The sequence below is a fragment of the Chiloscyllium plagiosum genome, unplaced genomic scaffold (assembly GCF_037043375.1).
Source record: "Chiloscyllium plagiosum isolate Xiang-an unplaced genomic scaffold, Cpla_swu_hap1 HiC_scaffold_15, whole genome shotgun sequence".
NCBI lineage: Eukaryota > Metazoa > Chordata > Chondrichthyes > Orectolobiformes > Hemiscylliidae > Chiloscyllium > Chiloscyllium plagiosum.
In genome coordinates this window covers 65,507,117-65,533,238 of record NW_028270153.1, presented here as the reverse complement: position 1 = coordinate 65,533,238, position 26,122 = coordinate 65,507,117, and the positions used below count along the sequence as shown (strand labels likewise).

At 57.3% G+C, this 26,122-nt stretch overlaps 1 protein-coding gene across 3 annotated transcripts; it reads left to right on the top strand.

Annotated features, from left to right (window-relative positions):
* Positions 1 to 7,459: 7,459 nt before the first annotated feature.
* On the top strand, positions 7,460 to 24,494 carry fam217ba (family with sequence similarity 217 member Ba). Of its 3 annotated transcripts, none has more exons than XM_087994996.1 (6): positions 7,460 to 7,596; positions 9,504 to 9,645; positions 10,581 to 10,680; positions 13,617 to 13,688; positions 19,466 to 19,575; positions 22,400 to 24,494. In XM_087994996.1, the coding sequence occupies exons 2-6, from the start codon at positions 9,515 to 9,517 to the stop codon at positions 23,592 to 23,594; spliced, it is 1,608 nt and encodes a 535-aa protein (XP_087851122.1). In that variant the 5' UTR covers positions 7,460 to 7,596; positions 9,504 to 9,514; the 3' UTR covers positions 23,595 to 24,494. The 3 variants fall into 3 exon arrangements, with proteins under 3 accessions (XP_087851122.1, XP_087851123.1, XP_087851121.1); XM_087994997.1 differs by lacking the exon at positions 7,460 to 7,596 and adding an exon at positions 7,737 to 7,827; XM_087994995.1 differs by lacking the exon at positions 7,460 to 7,596 and adding an exon at positions 9,081 to 9,371.
* The last annotated feature ends 1,628 nt before the right edge of the window (positions 24,495 to 26,122 follow it).

The following is a 26,122-nucleotide window of genomic DNA, read 5'->3' as shown; positions in this document are numbered from 1 at the left end:
CTCCCCTCACCCCCCCCCTCCCCTCTCTCCCCCCCTCTCCCCTCTCTCCTCCCCGCCCCACTCCCACCCTCCTCCCTCTCTCCCCCCTCTCCCCCCCCCGCCCCCTTCCCTCCGCTCCCCCCACCCCCTCTCTCCCCCCCCTCCCCTCTCTCCCCCCCCTCCTCTCCCCTCTCTCCCCCCCTCCCCTCTCTCTCCCCCCCCCTCCCCTCTCTCTCCCCCCCCTCCCCTCTCTCTCCCCCCATCCCCCCCTCTCCCCCCCATCCCCCCCTCTCCCCCCCCATCCCCCCCCTCTCCCCCCCCCATCCCCCCCCCTCTCCTCCCCCCCCATCCCCCCCCTCCTCTCCCACCAGCCCCCCCCTCACTCCTCCCCCCCCATCCCCTCTCTCTCCCCCCCTCTCCCCCCTCTCTCCCCCCCCTCCCCCTCTCTCTCCCACCCCCTCCCTCTCCCCCCCCCCTCCCCCCCTCTCCCCCCCCTCCCCCCTCTCCCCCCCTCTCCCCTCTCTCCCCCCCTCTCCCCTCTCTCCCCCCTCCCCTCTCGCTCCCCCTCCCCCTCTCCCCCCCCTCCCCCTCTGCCCCCCCCCTCCCTCTCTCCCCCCTCCCTCCCCCTCTCCCCCCCCTCTCCCCCCCCCCCTCCCCTCCCTCCCCTCTCTCCCCCCCTCCCCCTCTCTCTCCCCCCCTCTCCCCTCTCTCCCCCCCCCCCTCTCTCCCCGCTCCCCTCCTCCACTCTCTCCCCCCTCTCTCCACTCTCTCCCCCTCCCTCCCCCCTCTCCCCCCCCTCCCCTCTCTCCCCCCTCCCCTCTCTCTCCCCCCCTCCCCCCTCCCCCTCCCCCTCCCTCTCCCCCCCCCTCTCTCCCCCCCTCCCTCCCTCCCCCCCCTCCCTCGTCTTCCCCCCCCCCCTCCCCCCCTCCCCCGCCCCCCCCCTCCCCTCCCCTCTCCCTCCCCCCTCCTCTCCCCCCCTCCCTCTCCCCTCTCCCGCCCCCCTCCCTCTCCCCCCCCCCCTCCCCTCTCCCTCCCCTCCCTCTCCCCCCTCCTCCCCTCCCTCTCCCCCCCCTCCTCCTCCCCCTCCCCCTCCCTCCTCCCTCCCCCCTCCCTCCTCCCTCCCCCCCTCCCCCTCCCTCCTCTCCCCCTCCCCCCCCCTCCCCCCCCCTCTCCCCTCTCCCCCCTCCCTCTCCCCCCCTCCCCCCCCTCCCTCTCCCCCCCCTCCCTCCCTCTCCCTCCCCTCCCTCTCCCCCCTCCTCCCTCCCTCCCCCCCCTCCTCCCTCCCCCCTCCCCCTCCCTCCTCCCTCCCCCTCCCTCTCCCTCCCCCCTCCCCTCCCCTCCCTCTCCCCCCTCCCCCCCTCTCCCCCCCCTCTCCCCCCCCCTCTCCCCCCCTCCCCCCCTCCCTCTCCCCCCCCTCCCTCCCCCTCTCCCCCTCCCTCTCCCCCCCCCCTCCTCCCTCTCCCCCCCTCCTCCCTCTCCCCCCCCCTCCCTCTCCCCCCTCCCTCTCCCCCCCTCCCCCATCTCCCCCCCCCTCCCTCTCCCCCCCCTCTCCCTCCCCCCCCTCCCTCTCTCCCCCCCTCCCCCTCCCCCCCCTCTCCCCCCCCTCCCTCTCTCCCCCCCCTCCCTCCCCCCCCCCTCCTCTCCCCCCCCTCCTCCCTCTCCCCTCTCCTCCCCCCTCCCCTCCCTCTCCCCCCCCCCTCCCCCTCTCCCCCCCCCCTCCCTCTCCCCCCACTCCTCTCCCCTCTCCCTCTCCCCCCCCTCCCTCTCCCCTCTCCCTCCTCCCCCCCCCTCCCCCCTCTCCCTCCCCTCCCTCCCCCCCCTCCTCCCCTCCCTCCCCCCTCCCCCCCCTCCCTCCCTCCCCCCCTCCCCCTCCCTCCCCCCCTCCCTCTCCCACCCCTCCTCCCCCTCTCCCCCCCCTCCCCCCCCTCTCTCCCCCCCCTCCCCCTCCCCCCCCCCTCTCCCCCCCTCCCCCTCTCCCCCCTCTCCCCCTCCCTCTCCCCCCCCTCCCCCTCCCCCCCTCCCTCCCCCCCTCTCCCCCCTCCCTCCCCCCCTCTCCCCCCCTCCCTCCCCTCCCCCCTCCCCCCTCCCTCCCCTCCCCCCCCCCACCCTCCCCCCCCTCCCCCTCCCTCCCCCCTCTCCCCCTCCCCTCCCCCCCCCTCCCCCCTCCCCCTCCCCCCCCCCCCCTCCCCCCTCCCCCTCTCCCCCCCCTCCCCTCCCCCCCCCTCCCTCCCCCCCCTCCCCCTCCCTCCCCCCCTCCCCCTCCCCCCCCCCCTCTCTCCCCCTCCCCCTCCCCCTCCCTCTCCCCCCTCCCCCTCTCCCCCCCTCCTCTCCCCTCCCTCCCCCCCCCTCCCTCTCCCCCCCTCCTTCTCCCCCTCCCTCCCCCCCCTCCCTCTCCCCCCCCTCCCTCTCCCCCTCCCCTCTCCCCCCCCCCCTCCTCCCCTCTCCCTCCCCTCCCTCTCCCCCCTCCCTCCCCTCCCCCCCCTCCCTCCTCCGCCCCCCTCCCTCTCCTCCCCCCCTCCCCCTCCCTCCTCCCTCCCCCCCTCCCCTCCTCCTCCCTCCTCCCCCCCCTCCCTCTCCCCCCTCCCCTCCCTCCCTCCCCCCTCCCCTCCCCTCCCTCCCTCTCCCTCCCTCCCTCCCCCCCCCCTCCCCCCCTCCCCCTCTCTCCCTCCCCTCCCTCCCCCCCCCCTCCCTCCCCCCCTCCCCTCTCCCCCCCCTCCCCCTCTCCCTCCCCCTCCCCCTCCCTCCTCCCTCCCCCCCTCTCTCCCCCCCCCTCCCCCCCTCCCTCCCCCTCCCCCTCCCCCTCCCCCCCTCCCCCTCCCCCTCCCTCCCCCCCCCTCTCTCCCCCCCCTCCCCCTCCCCCCCTCCCTCTCCCCTCCCTCCTCCTCCCCCTCCCTCCCCCTCCCCCTCCCTCCCCCCTCCCTCCTCCTCCCCCTCCCTCCCCCTCCCCCTCCCTCCCCCTCCCCCCTCCCCCCCCCTCCCCCTCCCTCCCCCCCTCCCCCCCTCCCTCCTCCCCCCCCCTCCCCCTCCCCCTCCCCCCCCTCCCCCTCCCCCCCTCCCCTCTCTCCCCCCCCTCCCTCCCCCTCCCCCCCCCTCCCCCCTCCCTCCCCCCCTCCCCCCTCTCTCCCCCCTCCCTCTCCCCCCCCGTCCCTCTCCCCTCTCCCTCCCCCCCCTCCCTCTCCCCCCTCCCTCTCCCCTCTCCCTCCCCCCCCTCCCTCTCCCCCCCTCCCTCTCCCCTCTCCCCTCTCCCCCCCCCCTCTCCCCCCCCTCCCTCTCCCCTCTCCCTCTCCCCCCCCTCTCCCCCCCCCTCTCCCCCCCCTCCCTCCCCCTCTCCCTCTCCCCCCCCCCCTCCCCTCTCCCTCCCCTCCCTCTCCCCCCCCTCCTCCCCTCCCTCCCCCCCCCCCTCCTCCCTCCCTCCCCCCCCCCCTCCCTCTCCCCCCCCTCCCCCTACCTCCCCCCCCTCCCCCTCTCCCCTCCCCCCTCTCCCCCCCCCTCCCCCTCTCCCCCCCCTCCCCCCCCTCCTCCTCCCTCCCCCTCCCTCCTCCCTCCCCTCCCCCCCCTCCCTCCTCCCTCCCTCCCCCCCTCCCCCTCCCTCCCCCCCCCTCCCCCCTCTCCCCCTCTCCCCCCTCTCCCCCCCCTCCCTCCCTCCCTCCCCCCCCTCCCCCCCTCCCCCCCCTCCCTCCCTCCCCCTCCCTCTCTCCCCCTCCCCCCCCTCCCCCTCCCCCCCCCTCCCCCTCCCCTCCCCCCCTCCCCCTCCCCCCTCCCCCCCCTCTCCCCTCTCCCTCTCTCCCCCCCCTCCCTCTCCCCTCTCCCTCTCCCCCCCCCCTCCCCTCTCCCTCCCCTCCCTCTCCCCCCCTCCTCCCTCCTCCCTCCCCCCCCCTCCCCCCTCCCTCCCCCCCTCCCCCTCCCTCTCCCCCCCTCCCCCCTCTCCCCCCCCCTCCCCCTCCCCTCCTCTCTCCCCCCCCTCTCCCCCTCCCCCCCCTCTCTCCCCCCCCTCCCCCTCCCCCCCCTCCCCCTCCCCCCCCTCTCCCCCTCCCTCTCCCCCCCCCTCCCCCCCCTCCCCCTCCCCCCCTCCCCCCTCTCCCCCCCTCCCTCCCCCCCCCTCCCCCCCCCTCCCCCTCCCTCCCCCCACCCTCCCCCCCTCCCCCTCCTCCCCCTCTCTCCCTCCCCCTCTCCCCCCTCCCTCTCCCCCCCTCCCCTCTCTCCCCTCCCCCCTCCCCCCCCCTCCCCCTCTCCTCCCCCTCCCTCCCCCCCCCCCTCCCTCCCCCCCCTCCCCCCCTCCCCCTCCCCCCCCCCTCCCTCTCTCCCCCCTCCCCCCTCCCCCTCTCCCCCTCTCCCCCTCCCCCTCTCCCCCCCTCCCTCTCCCCCTCTCCCTCCCCCCCCTCCCTCTCCCCCCTCCCTCTCCCCTCTCCCTCCCCCCCCTCCCTCTCCCCCCCTCCCTCTCCCCCTCTCCCTCCCCCCCCCCTCCCTCTCCCCCCCCTCCCTCTCCCCTCTCCCCTCCCCCCCCCTCCCTCTCCCCCCCTCCCTCTCCCCTCTCCCTCCCCCCCCTCCGCTCTCCCCCCCCCCCTCCCTCTCCCCTCTCCCTCTCCCCCCCCCTCTCCCCTCTCCCCCTCCCCTCCCTCTCCCCCCCCCTCCTCCCCTCCCTCCTCCCTCCCCCTCCCCCTCCTCCCTCCCCCCCCTCCTCCCTCCCCCCCCTCCCCCCTCCCTCCTCCCTCCTCCCCCCCCCTCCCTCTCCCCCCCCTCCCCCTCCCTCCCTCCCCCCCCCTCCCCCTCACCCCCCCTCCCCCTCTCCCCCCCCTCCCTCCTCCCTCCCCCCCCTCTCTCCCCCCCCCCTCCCCCTCCCCCCCCCTCCCCCCCTCCCTCTCCCCCCCCTCCCCTCCCCCCTCCCCCTCCCCCTCCCCCCCCTCCTCCCCCCCCCTCCTCCCTCCCCCTCCCTCCCCCCCCTCTCTCCCCCCCCCTCCCCCTCCCCCCTCCCTCTCCCTCCCTCCTCCTCCCCCCTCCCTCCCCCTCCCCCCTCCCCCCTCCCCCTCCCTCCCCCCCTCCCCCCCTCCCTCTCTCCCCCCCCCTCCCCCTCCCCCTCCCTCCCCCCCTCCCCCCCTCTCCTCCCCCCCTCCCTCTCCCCCCCCCCGTCCCTCTCCCCTCTCCCTCCCCCCCCTCCCTCTCCCCCCCTCCCTCTCCCCTCTCCCTCCCCCCCTCCCTCTCCCCCCCCTCCCTCTCCCCTCTCCCTCTCCCCCCCCTCTCCCTCCCCTCCCTCTCCCCCCCCTCCTCCTCTCCCTCCCCCCCCCTCCTCCCTCCCCCCTCCCTCCCTCCCCCCCCTCCCTCTCCCCCCCCTCCCCCTCCCTCCCCCTCTCCTCTCCCCCCCCTCCCCCCCCTCCCCCCCCTCCCCCCCCTCCTCCCTCCCCCCTCCCCCTCCCTCCTCCCTCCCCCTCCTCCCTCCCCCTCCCTCCTCCCTCCCCCTCCCCCTCCCTCCTCCCTCCCTCCCTCCCCCCCTCCCCCTCTCTCCCCCCCTCCCCCCCCTCCCCCCCCTCCCTCCCCTCCCCCTCCCTCTCTCCCCTCCCCCCCCTCCCCCCCCTCCCCCCCTCCCTCCCCTCCCCCTCCCTCTCTCCCCTCCCCCCCCTCCCCCTCCCCCCCCCTCCCCCTCCCTCCCCCCTCCCCCTCCTCCTCCCCCCCTCCCCCCCCCTCCCCCCCTCCTCCCCCCCTCTCCCCCTCCCCCTCCCCCTCCTCCTCCCCCCTCCCCCTCCCCCTCCCCCCTCCTCCCCCCCCCTCCTCCTCCCCCTCCTCCTCCCCCTCCCCCCCCCTCCCCCCCCCTCCCCCTCCCCCTCCTTCCCCCCTCCCCCCCCTCCCCCCCCCTCTCCCCCCCTCTCCCCCCTCCCTCCCTCCCCCCTCTCCCTCCCTCCCCCCTCCCCCCCCTCCCTCCCCCTCCCCCCCTCCCTCCCCCCCTCTCCCTCCCCTCCCTCCTCCCTCTCCCTCCCCCCCCTCCCTCCCCTCCCTCCCCCTCTCCCTCCCCCCCCCTCCCTCCCCTCCCTCCTCCCTCTCCCTCCCCCTCCCCCCCCTCCCCCCCCCTCCCTTTCCCCCCCCTCCCCCCCCTCTCTCCCCCCCCCTCTCTCCCCCCCCCTCTCCCTCTCTCTCCCCCCCCTCTCTCCTCCCTCTCCCCCCTCCCTCCCCTCTCCCCCCCCTCTCTCCTCCCTCTCCCCCCTCCCTCCCCTCTCCCCCCCTCCCCCCCTCCCTCTCCCCCCCCTCCCCCCTCCCTCTCCCTCCCCCTCCCCCCTCCCCTCTCCCCCCCTCCCCTCCCTCCCCCCCTCCCCTCTCCCCCCATCCCCCCCCCTCTCCCCTCTCCCCCCCCTCCCCCCTCCCTCTCCCCCTCTCCCCTCTCCCCCTCTCCCCCCCTCCCCTCTCCCCTCCCCCCCCTCCCCCCTCCCTCTCCCCCCCTCCCCTCTCCCCTCTCCCCCCCTCCCCCCTCCCTCTCCCCCCCTCCCTCCCTCCCCCCCCCTCCTCTCCCCCCTCTCCCCTCTCCCCCCTCCCCCCCTCTCCCCTCCCTCCCTCCCCCCCCTCCTCTCTCCCCCCCTCCCTCCCTCCCTCCCCCCCCTCCTCTCCCCCCTCTCCCCTCTCCCCCCTCCCCCCCTCTCCCCTCCCCCCCCCCTCCCCCCCTCCCCCCCTCTCCCCTCCCCCCCCTCTCCCCTCCCCCCCCTCCCCTCTCCCCCCTCTCTCCCCTCCCCCCCTCTCTCCCCTCTCTCCCCCCCCTCTCTCCCCCCCTCCCCTCCCCCCCTCCCCTCTCCCCCCTCTCTCCCCCCCCTCCTCTCTCCCCCCCCTCCTCTCTCCCCCCTCCCCTCTCCCCCCTCCCTCTCTCCCCTCTCCCCCCTCTCCCCCCTCCCCCCTCCTCCCCCTCTCTCCCCCCTCCCCCCTCTCTCCCCCCCCCCTCCCCCCTCCCCCCTCTCCCCCTCCCTCTCTCCCCCCTCCCCCCCTCTCCCCTCTCCCCCCCCCTCTCCCCTCTCCCCCCCCCTCTCCCCTCTCCCCCCTCTCCCCCCCCCCTCTCCCCTCTCCCCCCTCTCCCCCCTCCCTCTCCCTATCTCCCCTCTCCCCCCTCTCTCCCCTCTCCCCTCTGTCCCCTCCCCATTTCCCCATCTCCTCCTGGTCCCAGCACTCCATCCGGGTTCTCGTGTTCCCGTTTCCATGGACACCGTCACCAGCAGAAACGGAGCGGGAATCTCCGTGTGAACCATCCCCACCTGCGGGGGGCGCGCTAGGGGGAGGCTAACACCCTTAGCCACAGCGGGAGCGCGGAGTGGACTACAGTTCCCGGCGGGCAATGCGAGGTGGACGACGGTAATCCGGGCGTGTTGTTCCGTAGAGGACTACAATTCCCAGCGAGCATTGCGGAGTGGCGAATACTACAGTTCCCGGCGGACAATGGGGCCGGGGACTACAACTCCCAGGGGTCAGTGCACCGGGGCCTGGTGGTGGGCGGTGAGTATTTCGGAGAGAGTCAGGGTCAGGGTGAGGGCGAGGACAATGATGGAGTTACCATCATCGCCATTAAATACCACCGTCTGTCAAAGTCCCCGACTTACAGCGTTCAGGAATGTGTATAAGGCCCACTATCACAGTGAGGCTGACCTCAGGGTCAGTACTGAGGGAGTGCTGCACTGTCAGAGGGTCAGTACTGAGGGAGTGCTGCACTGTCAGAGGGTCAGTACTGAGGGAGTGCCGCACTGTCGGAGGGTCAGTACTGAGGGAGTGCTGCACTGTCAGAGGGTCAGTACTGAGGGAGTGCCGCACTGTCGGAGGGTCAGTACTGAGGGAGTGCCGCACTGTCGGAGGGTCAGTACTGAGGGAGTGCTGCACTGTCAAAGGGTCAGTACTGAGGGAGTGCTGCACTGTCGGAGGGTCAGTGCTGAGGGAGTGCTGCACTGTCGGAGAGTCAGTACTGAGGGAGTGCTGCACGGTCGGAGGGTCAGTACTGAGGGAGTGCCGCACTGTCGGAGGGTCAGTACTGAGGGAGTGCCGCACTGTCAGAGGGTCAGTACTGAGGGAGTGCCGCACTGTCAAAGGGTCAGTGCTGAGGGAGTGCTGCACTGTCGGAGGGTCAGTACTGAGGGAGTGCTGCACTGTCAGAGGGTCAGTACTGAGGGAGTGCTGCACTGTCGGAGGGTCAGTACTGAGGGAGCGCCGCATTGTCGGAGGGTCAGTACTGAGGGAGTGCCGCACTGTCAGAGGGTCAGTACTGAGGGAGTGCCGCACTGTCAAAGGGTCAGTGCTGAGGGAGTGCTGCACTGTCAGAGGGTCAGTGTTGAGGCAGTGCTGCTCTGTCAGAGGGTCAGTACTGAGGGAGAATTTATTCTAATTGTGGCCAATCATCCAATTCTATAGCCTGTTCCTCCTCCTCCTCCTTCCCCCCCCCCCCCCCCCCCCCCCCCCCCCCCATATCCTCTGATCCCATGTGTCAGAAGTACTTTATGCAGTTTCTTCTTGAAATCATACAATGTGTTTAGCCTCAAGTGCTTTCAGTGGTGGTTAATTCCACAGGTCCACACTCTCTGTGTGAATAATATTTTCCTCCTCTCGGTCCGAATACACTTTAACCTCAGACAGTGACCCCTGGTTCTAGACTTTCCCGTCATCAGGAATATCCATTGTGTTTCCTCAGTTGGCATTTGCAATGTTTTTATGGGATACGCTTCCCCCTTATTCGTCTGAACTGCTGTGGTGATCATCCTAACCAATTCAACCATCCCTGATTTGACAGTGCCACCGTCCCAAGCATCAATTTGAAGCCTTCGCTGCACTCGCATGTTACGGAAACTGGCCCAACTCATCCGTGAGGACCATGTTTCCAGAATTGAACTAGTCCCATTTGTTTGTGTTTGGCCCATACCCCTCTAAACCTTTCCTAACCATGTACCTGTCCAAATATCTTTTAAATGTTGTAATTGTATCTGTGTTTACCACTCCTTCTGGCAGCTTTATCCATATATGCATCACCCTCTGCATGGAAACAAAATGCCCCTCATGTCTTTTCTCTCTTACTTTAGTCCTATGTCTTCTAGTTTTGAATTCCTCTATCGTGGGGGAAAATACCTTGGCTATTCACCTTATCTATATGCCTCATGATTTTGTAGATTCTTTTAGCTCACCCCTCAGCCTCCTACCCTCTAGAGGGAAAAAAAGTCCCAGTCTCTCCTGAATACTCTTATAATATCCTTGCTAGGAGTAGAAACCCAAAGCTGCACACAGTATTCCAGGTATTTTGAAGCACAAAGGAGTAACTAGGTTAAAATGTAGGTTCACACCAGCATCATAGAGGATTTGGTGAGGTACGGGAGAGGCTAAGGGACAGAATTCCAGAGTAGAGGGCCCAGTCAGCTCATGGCATGACCGTTTGCAGGGCAAAATGAAAAGTGAGTCTCGAAATCAGGCTATGGGTAATGTAGCTGAAGCACTGTTGTAAAGAAATGGAATGATTGAATAAGTTTTGGTGAATTTCACACTGGGTTGTGGCTGGTTGCTGACTCTTTGCCGTGTTCTCACAGTGAGCTGGAGGATGAGTCCTGATCGATTGCCACACCAGGTGTTTTTGACAGTAACGAGTGATGCCTGGGAAACCAAAGGACAGCACAACACAGTCAGCAAACCATTGATCAAGAAAGGCTTACCGGCTGGAGATGCAACCAGGTAGGCATTTGTGTAACGTACATGCACTTGACCCCCCCAGATGGTGGCACCAATCTAGTTAGATGAGGAGATTCAGGTTGTGTTTCCTGGCCAGTGAGCAGTGCTACATAAAAACCATGGTCAGACATCCCAAAGGATGTCTGAAAAAGGGCTTATGCCCGAAACGTCGATTCTCCTGCTCCTCGGATGCTACCTGGCCCGCTGTGTTTTTCCAGCACCACATTTTTCAACTCTGGTCTCCAGCATCAGCAGTCCTCACTTCCTCCTCAGACATCCCAAAACCAACTTTGGTCCCGGATTGTGCAGCATGTCTGTGGGATCTTGTTTTTGAATTGATGTTCCCTTCTCGGGCATGACACCGCGCTCCATTTCAACGCTCCATGTGTTGGTGAGCTCCTGTTAATTCGGAATGCAAAGAGCTGCTTGTACTGTCTCTCCACTGTCCACACCCACACTGGCTGTAGTGTGCCTCTTTCTCTCTGACCAGTACTGCATACACATGCTACATGTACTGTCCACGACTTACACAGTTAAAATATCTGTCCTGTCTGTCCAACCGCGCTGCCTGAATTGTATCTGTCTTACAAGCCTGTGGTGTCTGCAGTATATCTTGAATTTAAACAGCTCCACTGCTTGTACTCACTTTCACACCTTGACAGCACCTGAGCTGTCTTGCTGTCCCAGCCACTTGCATTGTGTGTTTAAACACACTCTGCCCGGACGGTCACTACGTCTTTTGCACCTGCACTGCTTGTCCCCATCTCCAATGTACCCACCCACACTTTATAACTCGTGCTCTACCTTTCCTACTTAGTCGGCCTGTCTATGTCGCTCACCTGCACTGCCTGCTGTGTCTCCATCTCCCTTGTCCGTAATGCTTGTTTTAGCTGTGCTCTGTCTCAGCTACATTAACTGTATTTGCTCTTACTTCCTAGGAACAGTAAGATAAAGAATACTTCACCCAAGGTGAGGAGGATCCAGACTAGATCGCAGGCTTGCAGTTTTAGCATGTTTGATAAGTCACATTTTGAGGAGGTAAGTTTCTATTATTCTATCGTTACACTGCGGGGAGAGTGAGGGGCCGGGCCGTCACGACAGCGCGGGGAGAGTGAGGGGCCGGGCCGTCACGACAGCGCGGGGAGAGTGAGGGGCCGGGCCGTCACGACAGCGCGGGGAGAGTGAGGGGCCGGGCCGTCACGACAGCGCGGGGAGAGTGAGGGGCCGGGCCGTCACGACAGCGCGGGGAGAGTGAGGGGCCGGGCCGTCACGACAGCGCGGGGAGAGTGAGGGGCCGGGCCGTCACGACAGCGCGGGGAGAGTGAGGGGCCGGGCCGTCACGACAGCGCGGGGAGAGTGAGGGGCCGGGCCGTCACGACAGCGCGGGGAGAGTGAGGGGCCGGGCCGTCACGACAGCGCGGGGAGAGTGAGGGGCCGGGCCGTCACGACAGCGCGGGGAGAGTGAGGGGCCGGGCCGTCACGACAGCGCGGGGAGAGTGAGGGGCCGGGCCGTCACGACAGCGCGGGGAGAGTGAGGGGCCGGGCCGTCACGACAGCGCGGGGAGAGTGAGGGGCCGGGCCGTCACGACAGCGCGGGGAGAGTGAGGGGCCGGGCCGTCACGACAGCGCGGGGAGAGTGAGGGGCCGGGCCGTCACGACAGCGCGGGGAGAGTGAGGGGCCGGGCCGTCACGACAGCGCGGGGAGAGTGAGGGGCCGGGCCGTCACGACAGCGCGGGGAGAGTGAGGGGCCGGGCCGTCACGACAGCGCGGGGAGAGTGAGGGGCCGGGCCGTCACGACAGCGCGGGGAGAGTGAGGGGCCGGGCCGTCACGACAGCGCGGGGAGAGTGAGGGGCCGGGCCGTCACGACAGCGCGGGGAGAGTGAGGGGCCGGGCCGTCACGACAGCGCGGGGAGAGTGAGGGGCCGGGCCGTCACGACAGCGCGGGGAGAGTGGGGGGCCGGGCCGTCACGACAGCGCGGGGGGAGTGGGGGGCCGGGCCGTCACGACAGCGCGGGGGGAGTGGGGGGCCGGGCCGTCACTACAGCGCGGGGGGAGTGCAGCCCTGGGAGTCGGCCATTATTCCAGCACCATTCGGGATGCAACTATTGTAAAGTATTAAGTACTAGTTCCAAAGAAAAACCCGGTTGGATATTGCTCTTCAGAAATTGGCGGCTGCTTACTTTTTTAACTTGGTCCACGATGTCATCAGGTCCTGCCATTGGCTGTCTTAGATTCACTTTCCTTGATGTACTTGCCAACCCAACCTAAGCGATTCAACTGAAGTTGCCAAGCTTGAGGACCCTTTCCCATCTCCCTTCTGTATGTAGTTTTGTTGATCACTCTCAGCTCTTCCCATTACTTTCAACATCCATGTCTTGTTGCTAACTATATTTGGGCACATTAGCCATCTCCCCCCAAGTATGAAGTTTTAACTGTAATTTTAAGCTTTAGCACTGACGAGAGAATGGCATGATCATTACATACAAAATTCTCACACCCCCTTCCAGTGACATCTGAGAAGGCTGGTTTTTCAGGCGAGCCCGAGAGTAGGTTTTAAATTTGGAAACTTAATGATTTGTCCCCAGCATTGTGAGCTAACACACAACCATCTTTGTATTTTGTCGGAGATATTGTTTCAGGTTCACTGTCGTCAGATGCACCTATAAGTGGAGCCCAGGCAGCCAGCAATCCAGACTGTATCTTTTTATGCCTAGAGTTTAAAGAACAGAACTGAAAAGAACAATGCTGTAGACCACAGCAGGTCAGACAGCATCCATGGGGAGACAGCAAGCTAACATTGAGTCTAGATGACTCATCAGAACTGAAGCAGAGGAGCTGATTAAATGCTTTTGATCAATCTTCATTGTTGAGGAGATCAATAACATTTCAGAGATATTACATAACTAAGGAGCTCAAGGGGCGGGGAACATCATAGTTGAGGTCATAGAGAGTGAACACATTAACTCTCACCAGAGAAAATGTACTAGTGAAACTAATGGGGCTTAAGATGGGATGCATTCTAGAGTTTTAAAGGAAATAGCTTGGGGCAGCATGGTGATTCAATGAGCGTCTGTGTGTGTGTGTCTGAGTGAAAGATGGAGAGACAATACAAGCAATATGTGAGACAACAGGCAGCATTAGCTGCATTAAACCCACAATGATGTTAGGGAGGGAGTTTCAGGGTTTTGACTGTACAGCGATGTATTTCCAAGTCAGGTGAGCGGCTTGGAGGGGAACTTACAGGTGGTGGTGTTCCCAAGTGTCTGCTGCCCTTGTCCTTCTCCGTGGAAGTGGTCATGGGTTTGGAAGGAGCTTTGGTAATTTCTGCAGTGTATCTTGTAGACACACTACTGCTACTGAGCATTGGTGATGGAGCGAGTGATTGTGGGTGTGATGCCAATACTTTGTCCTGGATAGAATGAATTAGAAACACCGTACAGTCAGTGTTCCTGCCTGAAATGAACAATATTACAGGCTGGGTGCATATCTGTTATGGAGGTGCAGTACCGGGGGTGTGTGTGTGTGTGTGTGTGTGTTTTTAAATATTTATTCATGGGATGTGGGCATTGCAGGCTAGATCAGCATTTATTGCCCAGAGGGCAGTTAAACGTTAACCATGTTGCTGTGAGTCTGGAGTCACATGTAGACCAGACATGGATGGCAGTATCCTTCCCTTAAGGATATTAATGAGCAAGATTTTTTTTTTCCAACAATGCAATGGATTCACAGTCACCATTAGTCTCTTAGTTCCAGATTTTTTTAATTGAATTCAAATTCCACCATCGGCCATGGCAGGATTTGAACCTGGATCCCTCGAACATTGCCAGTGTCTCTGGAGTAATAGTCTAATGATAATATCACTAGGCCAGTGCCTCCCCATGTGTGACAGACAGAGAGTTTCTTTGTGAGCACAGGACAGGGAGAACCTTAGTTTTGTTGAAGAATTAACTTGTGTTTTTTCTTTTACTGCAGGTCTCGCATCGAGATTGTGCAACTAAATTAAAGAACCTCTCTTTGGGCCAGAAGGACAGGAATTCGAAGAAGGTGACGTGTTGTTTCGACCTGTTCCTGTGCACACGCATGAGCTCCTGTAACAGCTCCAACAGCATTCTTGTACTTTCAGAAATATAATCACCCACTTAAGGCAGTTTGTAACCTCCTGAACGTTCTTGGGGCGAATGAGATTGGAATGAGTTAATAAGATTTTGACAGATAAAGTAGAAAATTGCCTTTACCAAATAGTATAAGGTCTAGAAACATAGATTTAAGATTTTGGTGAAGAGATAGTGGGATGTGAGAAAGAACTTTAGAACCCAGTGAGTGGTAATGACCTGGAACTCGCTGTCAGTGTGGGTGGTGGGAGCTGCGATGATGAATGATCATGGAAGGTGATTGAGAGAAATGAAGCAGTAGGGCGAAGGGAACGGAGTGTAAGAGTAAAATGGATCCGAGTGGTTTAAAGGTGCCAGCACTGAGCTGAATGACCTTCTGTGCCAAAGTAACTCTGACACCATGAGCTAACTCCAGGCCAATTCCCTACAACTTGCAACTTCCTACAACTTGCAACTTCCTCACAAGACACTTTCCACTCCCTTTCATTCATACCTTTCCCCAGTAACGCCTAAGTACCAAGAAAGCTATATTGGTCACTTTGAACTCCAGCCACACGATTACTGAGAATACTGTGTGCAGTTCTTGTCTCTACGTTGAAGGAAAGGTGGGCTTGTATTGGAGTTGGTACAGCGAAGGTTCACTAGATTGGTCCCTGGAATGAGGGGCTTGTCCAATGAGAAGCTGTGTAGATTGGCCAGTTTGCTGGTGCTTAGCCGAATGAGAATGGATCTCTTTGAAATATTTCAAACAAGCTTCCAAAGAGGCTTGATGGGATTGATACTAAGAGGTTGCTTGGACCATGCTGAGGAACCCAGAACTTGGGGGTGCAGTCTTGGATACAGGGCTGAGATGGGGAGAGCTTTCTTCACTCAGAGGCTGATAAACCTTTGTAATTCTGTAAACCCAGAGATTTGCAGTTGCTCTGTCATTGAACTCATTAAAGCCTGGGATTGAGACGGTTTTGGTGCCTTGTGATCATGTTGAGTAACAAAGCAGGCTCCACAGATCAAATGGTCTCCTCCTGCTCCTATTTCTCATATTCCTTTGATCTTATTTTCTAGCCTAACTTCCTCTCAGAGGTGAAAAGATGGTTCGAGATGTGCAGGAAAGAGATGAAAATAGTTTTAAGACCATGAGACATAGGAGCAGAAATTAGGCCATTCAGCCCATCAAGTCTGCTCCGTCATTCAACCAAAGGTCACTAAGGTCTTCTCTTTACTCTCAGGCTGTGCCCTCGGGTCCCAGTCTCTCCTACCAATGGAAACATCTTCCCAACATCCACTCTGTCCAGGCCATTCAGTATTCTGTATGTTTCAGTTAGATCACCCCCCCCATCCTTCTAAACTCCATCAAATGTAGACCCAGAGTCCTCGAACGTTCCTCATATGTTAAGCTTTTCATTCCTGGAACAATTCTCGTGAATCTCCTCTGAACACGCTCCAGGGTCTGTACATCCTTCCTGAGATATGGGGCCCAAAGCCGCACGCAGTATTCCAAATGTGGCCTGAACAGAGCCCTATAGAGCCTCAGAAATACATCTCTGCTTTTATATTCAAGTTCTCTTGAAATAAATGCCAACGTTGCATTTGCCTTCCTAATGACTGAGTCAACCTGCAAGTTTACCTTGAGAGAATCCTGGAGTAGAACTCCCAAGTCTCTTTGCACTTCAGACTTCTGAATTTTCCCCCCATTTAGAAAACACTACATGTTTCTGTTCTTGCAACCGAAGCGCATGATTGCACACTTTCCCACGTTGTACTCCATCTGCCACTTCTTTGCCCACTCTCCTAACCTGTCCAAATCTTTCTGCAGCCTCTCCGCCGCCTCAATGCTATTTGTCCCTCTACCTATCTACATATCGTCTGTAAATGTACCCAAAATGGCCTCCGTTCCTTCATCTAGATCATTTAGGTAGAACAGTGAAAAGTTGTGGTCCCAACACTGAGCCTCGAGGCAGGCTGCCATCCTGAGAAGGACCCTTTTATCCCCACTGTCTGCTACACCCACACTGTAGGTGGTGTGAGAGAGAGACATGGAGACAATACTATTGGTGTGTCAGTGAGGGATGGAGACAGCGCGAGCAGTCTAGGTGAATGGCAGGACAGTACAGAGATGGGGAGACAATATGGATAGTCTGGGTGTATGAATGTACGAAAAGGCCATTCGGCCCTTTTGAGGCTGCTTTTCCATTCAATAATGTCACAGCTGATCGGACTTTAATCTCAACTCTACATTCCTGCAGATCCCTGATAACCTTTGGTAATTAAGAATCTATTTGCCTCTGCCTTAAAACTATTTAAACATTCTGCATCCATTGCCTTTTGAGAAGTGGCATTTCAAAGACAATGGATTAAATGGAGAGGGAGTACAGGCATTGTTAGTGTGTGTGAATTGAAGGGCGATTACAGGCAGAGAAAATGTTTCCGAAGCGGACAGTGACAGAACAGACAGTACAGTACAGTAGAGTGTGTGAGGGATCAAGAGGTAAACAGTCTGGGTATGAGAAATGGAGAGACAGCTCAGGTAGGGAGAGTGTAAGTAGGTGGAGCGACAGGGCATGCATGGTTTGTGTTAGAAAGATGAAAGGACAATTTCGGGCAGAGTTTGTGTGAGAAAGAAAGAAGTGTAAGAATAGTACTACATCAAAAGCTGTTGTGGAAAATATATCCAAGACTGAGGCAGATTTTTGATCAGTAAGGGAAAAGGAAGGTTATAGAGGAAAAAGCAGGAAAGAGGTGGTGAGGCTTATCAGATCAGTCATGATTTTACTGAATGACAGAGTGTACTCGATGGGCTGAATGGCCTACTTCTCCTGTCTCATGGTCTTAGGTATTGATGAGACCACATCTTGAGTATCGACTGCAATCTGGGTTTCGGTCTTTAAATGTAAAAGCTGTAAATGTATTGGCAGAGGCTGAGAGGAGGTTTTTGAGATTTGTAGATTGGATAGGATGGGTTTGTTTCCACTGGAGTTGGGAAGAGTGAAAGGTGGAGGTGTGGAAAAAGCAGGAAGAGAGAACGTAAAAGGGTGGCAGTCAGGAAAGATTCAATAGCAAAAGAGTTGGCGGTGTTGAGCCAAAGAGAGTGGTAATGGGACGATTAGAAAAATCAAGAGATGTGTCTGGAGGCAATGTGATGATGAAAAGGAACATCTGAAAGTGAAAAGAGAAGAAAGTGAGAGTTAAATTGAAACTTGTACGTAAAGATAAAAACAAAATTGGGCCAGAGATTATGGGTTTTGAAGGCTGTGAAGTGATTGAAATTTAAGATCATGTTCAATGCGTTGAACTTCATTGGAACTGCAGCATGCTGAGGACCGAGGTCAGTGTGAGAACAAGGTGGAAAATTAAAACGATCGTTTGGAGTGTCAGCTCCCTGGATTGTAGGATCCAGCAAACTCTCATCCTTCCTGATAGTCGACAGTGACTGAAACTCTGAAATCCTGAGCTCAAAATTTCTTGAAGCTCCCTGAGATTATGTCCCCTGGTTCTAAACTCACCATCCAGTGTAAACATCCAAATTACATCCAACCCGTCATGCCCTGTATGAATGTTGTGAGTTTCAATGAGATCGCTCTGATTCTTCCCAACTCGGAAGCCTACAACCCCAGTTTCCTCAAAAGACCATCCTGACATGCCAGGGATTATTCTGGAGGACCTCTGTTACACTCTGCCTATGGCAAGTATATCTTTCCTTGGATAAGGAAGGCAGTCCTGTGCACAATATGACAAGTGAGGTCTAAATTGCAGCAAGATATTTTTACTTATATAGTCAAATAGAATTAGGGAGTTATGCAGTCCGGAAACAGACTCTTCAGTCCAACTCATCCCTGCCAACCAGACATCTCAATCTGACCTATTCCCATTTGCCAGCATTTGGCCCATAACCCTCTAAACCCTTTCCTACCCATGAACCCCTTCAGATGCCTTTAAACTGTTGCAATTGTACCAGTGTCCACCATTTCCTCTGGCATCTTGTTCCATGCATGTACCACCCTCTGGATGATAAAGGTGCCCCTCTGCTAACAATGAAAGTAATCGTACCTTATATCTTTCTTATTGATTATTCCAACTACCTGCTCGCTTCTCGTGACTTATGAACAGGGTCTCTTTGGACGCCAAGACTTCCCAACTCTCCCTCTTTTAAAAAGTAGTCTTTCAGTTTTTTTCTACCACAGTGGACCAACTTCACACTTACCAACACTGTATTCCATCTGATGTGTTGGAGCCTATTGGTTTACATGATCATTGTCAGCTTGATACCTTCCTGCATTCTCCTCACAGGTTTAATTGCCACTTAGCTTTATGGCATGAACAAATTGGGAATGATCTGTTTATTTTGACTCTCTGCTTTCTGTCTGACCAGTTTCTCAATCCATACTAGTATATTTCCCCCAATTCATAGAATCCCGACAGTGCAGAAAGAAGTCATTCAGCCCATCAAATTTGTACTAATCCTCCAAAGAACATCCCACCTAGATCCACCCTATCCCTGTAACCCCGCATTTCCTGTGGCAAATCCAAATAACCTGCACATCTTTGGATTGAGAGGAAGCCAGAGCGCCCAGAGGAAACCCACACTGACACAGGGTTGGAGGGGGAATGTGTAAACTTCACACAGATAGTCACCCGAGGCTGGAATTGAACCTGACTCCCAGGTGCTGTGAGGCAGCAGTGCTAACCACTGAGCCACCGTGCTGCCCAAATTGCAAGCTCTACTTTCATTCATTAACCTCCCATGTGGGATGTTATCCAAAACATTCTGAAAATCCAAGACACCACATCTACTGGTTCTTCTTTATCAATTTTACACACAACATCCTCAAAAAAAACTCCATCAGGTTTGTCAAACATAATTTCCCTTTCACGTTCACTTTGCTGCTGCCTTTTTGAAGTGTCCAGTTATCAAATTCTTTAAAACAGATTAGTCAAATGTTTCTCTTTTTACAATCTAATTAGTATCTTGTTTAAACTATTAATTCTATCTCAGTCTTTAAACCTGCCCTGCACTAATACGCTGTTAAATCTATTTCTTGTAATAGAGATTGCAATTGAATTTTAAAATTTATTAGCACTTAACTGAGCTAAGTGCCTGGCTGCACACTCTCATCCTCCATTGTTCTCAATGACCAAGGCTCCCTCTGTTCCTGATGCTTTCTACCCCGAGTTCTCTGCAACTGGAACAAAGTTCCAATGTTAATATTCCAATGCTCAAGTTAAAAGCTGATGTATTAGACTTCTCAAACTTCTTATTGGTAGCTGCTCACTAGCTTCTAGTGATGTCTGTACTCAAATCCCTAATCCTCTCCAGCATCTCACCACTTGCAAAATACTTTATTCTGTTCCAGTTCCTAATTCTCTACATTGAATTCCAGCTGTCATCATTTTACTAAGTCGCATCAGCTGCATTTACTGCATAACCTTTCTTTAGCAAACCTGGACATTTGGTCTTTTATCACTTCCCTGAGCAGGAATAAATATGATGAAAAGCCAAGAATGTGTTCCAAAGGAAGCCATCTCATTTACTCCTCATGTTGTGTGTTCCTCGTTATTACCTGCAGTGTTTTCACTACCATTTCGAAGTGGAGAGAATTCACTGTCGAACTCCATGCAGTTACTTTAGGAATCCAGTTCCCAAGATCCTGATTTTTCTCTTGGTGGTCATGTTGGGAATGTCAGAGGTATCATGGATCCCATGCTGTTTTGTAGATTACCAGAAACGTGTCGAACCCAGGCAGGAAGGGCACGTCTCTACTCCGACCAAACAGCTCTGTTCAGAAGAAGGAGATGAGCGACTATTCGACTGAGAGTTGTCCGAGGTAAGTCACTTTGTATAAACTCCCTGTAATCCCCACAACTCCATGAACGTGTGGGATTCACAATTCACAGATCCTACCTTTTTTACTGCTCTTGTTGCCCCTTCACTGTTTTGTATCCATGCGACCACTGTCCCTTTAATCCCCTAAGCTGTCATTTTGCTTTCCATTTAGCCCAGACTCAGTTGGTAGCAGCAAAATGTGCTGCTTAAGTTCCAACCTGCCAACTTAACTGATATTCCTGATGTAAGTACAAGCTGTGTGTCAGTGCCAGAGGTTAGTGTTTATAGACCAGCTCCTGCAGCAATCAATCCAGGACATGGACTGCAGGCAAGACAAGATTCCCCCCAGATCAGGATCTCCAATGTTTGACCAAAGAGAGGGAATGCTAGGTGCAGTTCTAGTCCAGACAGTCACTCTGTCAGACACAAAGGGTCTTGGAGTTGCATATTCTGGTTTCCTTTTCTCCCCAGTACAAGTACTTCAGTTCAGAGAAGCAGCTCCAAATTCAGATCGTGTTGGCTTTCTGCTGGTACTGAGCTCACACACCTGCTATCCTCCACACAGCTGACCTGCTAATATGACCACAACCTTCAAGCTCTGATTAATATTGGGAGTTAACTCTTCCCATAGTTGGCAGCTGCTCCTCTTCCAGTGAGGGTATACTTGCAGCTTTACCCCCTGTTCCTCCTATCTTGGGACGTGACCTAATGTTTCTGCTGCTGTTCAGGATCTCCTGTATATTTGTGTGTTCTGAAGAAATTTGAGGGAACCTCTGCCTGTGCCTTATTGTAAACTTTGCAAGAATCTGATGATAGGGACAGCGTAACTGACCATTTAGAGTCATAGAGCACGGAAACAGACCCTTCGGTCCAACCAGCCCATGCTGACCATAATCCCAAACTAAACGAGTCTCACCTGCCTGTGTTTGGGCCATATCAAAACCTTTCCTATTCATGTACACAGGAACCTCGATTATCCAAATATTGGATTATCCGAAAAAGATCTTGAGGTCCCGATAGAAACATAACATCAAAGGGGTGTTTCCAACACTGATTGCAACTTTTGTTTACAGTAATTAAAAACTATCTCAGCTTACTGAAATGCTGCTGAGAACAGTCCTGGACATCAATAGGAGCCCAGGCACTGTCTCCAAATGACTGACTGCACGCCCTCTTTCTCTCCCTACACCTTCCCTTTCCCACATAATCTCTCCAAAATTGTCCTGGAGTGTAAAGGTGGAACCGGTCAAAGAGTTGCAGTAAAAAGTGTGTGTGTGTGCGTGCGCGCGCGTGTTTGTGCTATTTGGAGACTCACCCTACTACTGACCCCCCCACCCCCAAAGGCAGCAGCAGGTTTACTGTTGGTGTCCAGTCTGGCTGTCTGGGGTGGGGGGTTGGGGGGGGGGGTGGTGGGAGAGGAGTGGGAGGAGGTGGTAAGAATGGCCAGATCGGACTGGAGGTGATGTCACGGACGGTGGGAGGGGAGGGGGCAGTGTCGGGGGTGGATGGGGGTGGTGACAGTGTTGGACGGGGTGCTGGCGAATTGGGGGGGTGGGTGGGGTTCGGGGACAGGGAGCGGAGGTGGGGACGGAAGGGGGCCGTGTTGGACAGGAGTTGGGGGTGTGGTGGGGCGGGGGCTCCCCCGCGGTGTCCTGATGCCTCGTCTCCTGAACGGGGAGCAGACTGAAAAAAACTCTGAGCCCCAGAGGAGAGGCATTGAATCAATTAACCGATTAATCAATTATCCGAATGAAATAGTGCCCACCCATCTTGTTCGGATAATCGAGGTTCCTTTGTACTTATTTAAATGCTTAAATATTTTAACTGTTCCCAGTTCATTTCACATACAAACCACTCTGTGTAGAGAGAAAAAAAATGTTACTACTCCTGTCTTTTTTTAAAAACAATCTTTTTCCTTTTACCTTAAAAGTATGCCTTCCAGTCTTGAAATCCCCCACTGTAGGGAAAGGACGTTCATCTTATCTATGCCCCTCGTGATTTTATAAATCTCTATAAGCTCACCCCTCAAACTCCAGTGAAATAGTCCCAACCTATCCAGCCTCTCCTTATAACTCAAACCCTTCATGCCTGGCAGCATCCTGGTAAATCTCTTCTGAATCCTCTCCAGTTTAATAATATCCTTCCTATAACAGAGCCACTAGAACTGCACACAGTATTCCAGAAGAAGCCTCCCCAACACCCTCTATAATCCCAACATAATGCCCTAACTCCAACACTCAGTGGTCTGAGCAATAAAGGCAAGCATGATAACCACCTTCTTAACCACCCTGTCGACATTTGATGAAAACTTCAAAGCATTATGTACCTAAACCCCTCTGTGTTACACAACACTACCTACTTTTAATTGTATAAATCCTGCCCATGTTTGTTTTTCCAAAATGCAACACCTTGCACTTATCCAAGTTGAACTCCACCTGCCCCTCCTCAGCCCATTGACTCAATTGATCAAGATGTCTTTGTAACCTGAGATAACCTTTTGGACGATGCTGAACTGACACCAGACTGAGCCAACATGGATTTCTGATGGGTTAGTGGGAATTGGGTCACCCTGGCTGTACATCTGCAGGGTCTTTCCCCGCACTCCAAGCTGAGTACATGGGGGCCTGGTCTCTTTCCTCTAACCCCTCCCTTGACCTGCCCAAATAGGATTTGGGGGGGGGGGGGCTAAGGATCAAATTTGGAATTGCTATGTGTATGGTTATAAATGGGAAGCTTGGGTTTGTTCCCTTTGTTTGTTTTGGAATAAGCGCTGCACAGAGTGTGGAGCAGAGCTCTGAATCCTCCCTCCATACCTTTGTTGGCAGGAACGCCAAGTCCGCGTCGAGTTTGAAGCAGCTGCCGAGATCGTCGGCCTCCTTCAGGAAGCTGCTGAAGGTCTCCATGGCAGCCAGAGAGTCTCCCTCCAATCTCCGACCGGTTACGCCGACCGTGCCGGTGGACTGCTCGCTGCTGGGTGACCCAGCGTTGGACACAGATGGGTCCAACCAGCAGCCGAGCACCTACTGCCGTAACGCCGTCGGCTGCTCTCCTACAAACCCACTGCTGCAGAGCTTTGAATTACCAGTAGCTGCCCCGGATGAGGACAGCGCCAGTGATCTCTCTGATTCTGAGAGAATTCCTTTGGTCTCCAGCCCTCGCAGACCTCCGGACCTGAACCTGCGGGCCGAAGTGATCACCCCGGCTGAGCTGACTCAGACTTGCGGCTGTGTGGGGTTTAGCTACCCGGATTTCCTGCCCGAGCCGTATGCCAGCTGGAACCTGCGCGAGCTCTCGCTGCTGGTCCACAGCAGCAGCAACGCGAGGAGCCCTGTCACTGCCCGGCCCCTGGGGCTTTTGGAGAGCTTTGTGGGCCGACTCCTCGAGCTGGAATGGCTGCAGCTGAAGTCGGAGCAGGCAGAGAGGAGCAGGTTCACCCGGCCGCGCTCCAACACTGCTGCTGGGAGCTGTAACCCCACTCGCCATCCCGGGAGAGGCAGGAAAGCCTGCCTGATGGTTAACAGGGGCCCCAGCAGCCCAGGGGATCCAGCCATTGGACTGATGGGCAGTGCTTCCAATACCTGCAGTCACTGCTGGTTACAGTACCCCTACTGCAATGGCACCTGCCGCCCCTCGGCATTCCAAAACTTCTCCCGCAATGCCAGCGCAAAGCCGCGTGGCACGGACTCCCAGCTGGGAGGGGGTGGTCCGCCCAGAGCAAGGGCCGTCCTCAGCCCCAAGGAGGTGGCGCTTGGAAAGGGACCTTCAGAAACCACCCGCTTGGGCTGCAGCTCGGCAGCGAAAGGGCGGAAACAGCCCCCACACGTGCAGCGATGCCCTCCTCCCTGCTCATGGCACAGCTCCTCTGCCTCCCTCAGAAGACTGTGTATGATCCATCAGGGGGGAGTGGGGAGCAGAGAGCAGAGCTTTGTGGGGGAGGAAGATTTCATTTTGGATGACAAGTCCCAGAGGATTAGTAACTCTGTTGGAAAGGGGAAGCGACTGCATAGACGCCCGAAATAGAGGAGAGGTGCTGATGGGGATGGGGAGAGGCTGGAGCTCTCAACACCAGCAGCATTTATTGTTTTAGATGTGGCATCTTCTTCAATCTCCTTTTTTATATTAAACCACTATCCCCCTGTACACGTCGCCGTCTCTTCCCCCATACCCTGCATGTGAACTGCACTCCCACATGCATCTCTGACCTCCCCCTACATGGGCTACTCAGTGTAGCGCTTGCCACTATCCCCTGGCACAGTTCAATGGCCGGCTGTCAATGCACATTCCTCGACCCAAGACGAGGTGCTGCCATGTCACAAGGTATCGCCTCCTGTTGTATATTCCCAATTTCCCCAAGCTGTTTGCTTGGTGGCTGTGCAATGTGCAGGAGTGTAGTTTGGTCACTCTGCATCAGGACTGTTGCAGGACGTTGTGGATGGAGCAGGGTACATTAGCAAGCTGCAGTCAGACCACTGAATGAATGAATGAATATGCAGACAAGATGTGGATTCCGAATGCCTGGAGAGGATGAAGTTGTTCATGGATGCTGGGCGCAGACAAAGCACTGTACACAGAGACTGATCTCTTCAATCTCCACCTCTTCAACACTGCATTGGCAATGTTTCTTGAAATGGTGTAATTTGTGTGTTATTTCTTGAGCTTTCCCAGCCCCTACACTTCAGGACGCAAGTGAAGATTGAGAATGGATGTGGCTGCCTTGCTGTTTGTTAGTATTTTATAAATTTCATTCATGTTTGCTCCTATTAATAAAAAGTGATTCCAGACAAACCTGCCCGATGGCTGCTCTACATCTCAAAGTCTACAACAGTTTCTGTAGTTGTCAACAAATCTAAAACCTGATTGGACATGCTCAGGACAAGGAAATAAAGATATTGCAGTGTAAAAATAAAATGACATGCTCAGGACCGTCTCCTTTTCTTGAAAGGCATCCTGCACTACACATGTATCCCTTTGAAATTGTCCAGCTCTGCCCCTCTATCCCATTGAACCTCTCCGGCTCTGCCCATTGATCCTGTCCAACACCGCCTCCGGATCCCATTGATCCTGTCCAACACCGCCTCCGGATCCCATTGATCCTGTCCAACACCGCCTCCGGATCCCATTGATCCTGTCCAACACCGCCTCCGGATCCCATTGATCCTGTCCAACACCGCCCCCGGATCCCATTGATCCTGTCCAACACCGCCCCCGTATCCCATTGATCCTGTCCAACACCGTCCCCGTATCCCATTGATCCTGTCCAACACCGTCCCCGTATCCCATTGATCCTGTCCAACACCGTCCCCGTATCCCATTGATCCTGTCCAACACCGTCCCCCTATCCCATTGATCCTGTCCAACACCGCCCCCCCCATCCCATTGATCCTGTCCAACACCGCCCCCCTATCCCATTGATCCTGTCCAACACCGCCCCCCTATCCCATTGATCCTGTCCAACACCGCCCCCCGTATCCCATTGATCCTGTCCAACACCGCCCCCCGTATCCCATTGATCCTGTCCAACACTGCCCCCCGTATCCCATTGATCCTGTCCAACACCGCCCCCGGATCCCATTGATCCTGTCCGGCTCCGCCCTGTTTCTGCTTTTCATGACAAAAGGCCATGTGACCCACCCAATGCATTTTCCCTCTACTCAAAATTACTTTTGCCTTTTCCTCCTCTAACCTATTACACAACATGGAGAATGGGAGGACTGCAGATGCTGGAGATTGTTGCTGGCAAAGCACTGCAGGTCAGGCAGCATCCGAGGAGCAGGAGAATCGACGTTTCAAGCTTAGGCCTTTCCCCTGCTCCTTGGATGCTGCCTGACCCGCTGTGCTTTTCCAGCACCACACTCTTTGACTATTATATAGCATCCCAAGGCCTTTGAATAGTAGATAATTATATCAACTGCATTATACTTATTTACTGTCTGTCCCTCTTTAATACGTTTGGACAAGGCAGTTTTTCCCTGTTTAATTCTGTCCTAACTACATTTATCATTGCTTTGATTTCTGGTTTTGTGATTCTCTTTTGTGATGTTTTATTATTTTCCCACCATTGATGTTCAGGTGATTTTCCTGTAATACCCTGGATGTGTTTACCTCCCTTCTTCCCTGGGTTATAATATTATAATTATAATGTGCAACATCTTTGCATGATGATATTCACAGAGGACTCTTTGCATTTTAGCAAAACTGCCCTGGACACTGTCCCATCAAGCCTTCTGTTATTATTCTTTTGTGGTATGTATCTTTTTCTGGTTGGACCAACATTTATTGCCCATCCCAACATACTTTCAGAAAGCAGTGGTGAGCTGTTGTCTTAATCTGCAGTCCATGTGCTGTCGTTGACCTACAATATCCTTAGGGAAGGAATTCCAGGATTTTGACCCAGTGACGGTGAAGGAACAGTGATATATTTCCAACTCAGGATGGCAGGTGGTTTGGAGGGGAACTTGTAGGGGATAGTGTTTTCCCCCATAACTGCTGCTTTTGGCCTGTATGATGGTAGTACACACTGGTTTGGGAGGTGATGTTGAAAGAGCCTT

Excerpts from the sequence above, each read along its gene's own strand:
- fam217ba (XM_087994995.1), top strand. Across the intron at positions 9,646-10,580 it reads CCGGCTGGAGATGCAACCAG|GAACAGTAAGATAAAGAATA; the intron begins GTAGGCATTTGT and ends CTTACTTCCTAG. Across the intron at positions 19,576-22,399 it reads TCGACTGAGAGTTGTCCGAG|GAACGCCAAGTCCGCGTCGA; the intron begins GTAAGTCACTTT and ends CTTTGTTGGCAG.